The following is a 291-nucleotide window of genomic DNA, read 5'->3' as shown; positions in this document are numbered from 1 at the left end:
GGCGCAGCAGCTGCTGCTGCCTCAGGTACTGCAGCGGCTGCAGCAGCAGCTCATTGAGCTGCTGGTGCCTTGGCCGCTGCTGCTGCTGCTGCACCTGCAGCGACTGCTGCAGGTGGTGCTGCTGCCGCTTTGACCCCTTGACTGAGTATTCCTTCTCTGGGCTGTTGCTGCTGCTGCTGCTGCTGCTGCTGCTGCTGACCAGCATGAGCGTGCCGTGAGGCAGCAAAGGGGGGGCCCCAGCAGCAATAAATTGCTGCATGCTGCTGGGCCTAACTGCCAAAAGGTCGTAGG

The 291-nt window shown here is 62.5% G+C and overlaps 1 protein-coding gene across 1 annotated transcript in view; it reads right to left on the bottom strand.

The window, feature by feature from the left end:
- Positions 1-269: 269 nt before the first annotated feature.
- The window catches only part of ETH_00039170 (uncharacterized protein), a gene marked incomplete at both ends in the record, with an annotated part of 2,341 nt that continues 2,319 nt past the window's right edge, over positions 270-291 (bottom strand). The window contains one exon of the mRNA XM_013375307.1: positions 270-291. Within this exon, the coding sequence (XP_013230761.1) occupies positions 270-291 (22 nt within the window).

Source organism: Eimeria tenella, genomic scaffold (assembly GCF_000499545.2).
Source record: "Eimeria tenella Houghton genomic scaffold, Eth_scaff2664, whole genome shotgun sequence".
Lineage (NCBI taxonomy): Eukaryota > Apicomplexa > Conoidasida > Eucoccidiorida > Eimeriidae > Eimeria > Eimeria tenella.
Note: the sequence above shows the minus strand (reverse complement) of the source record. Positions and strands in the feature narration are given on the sequence as shown.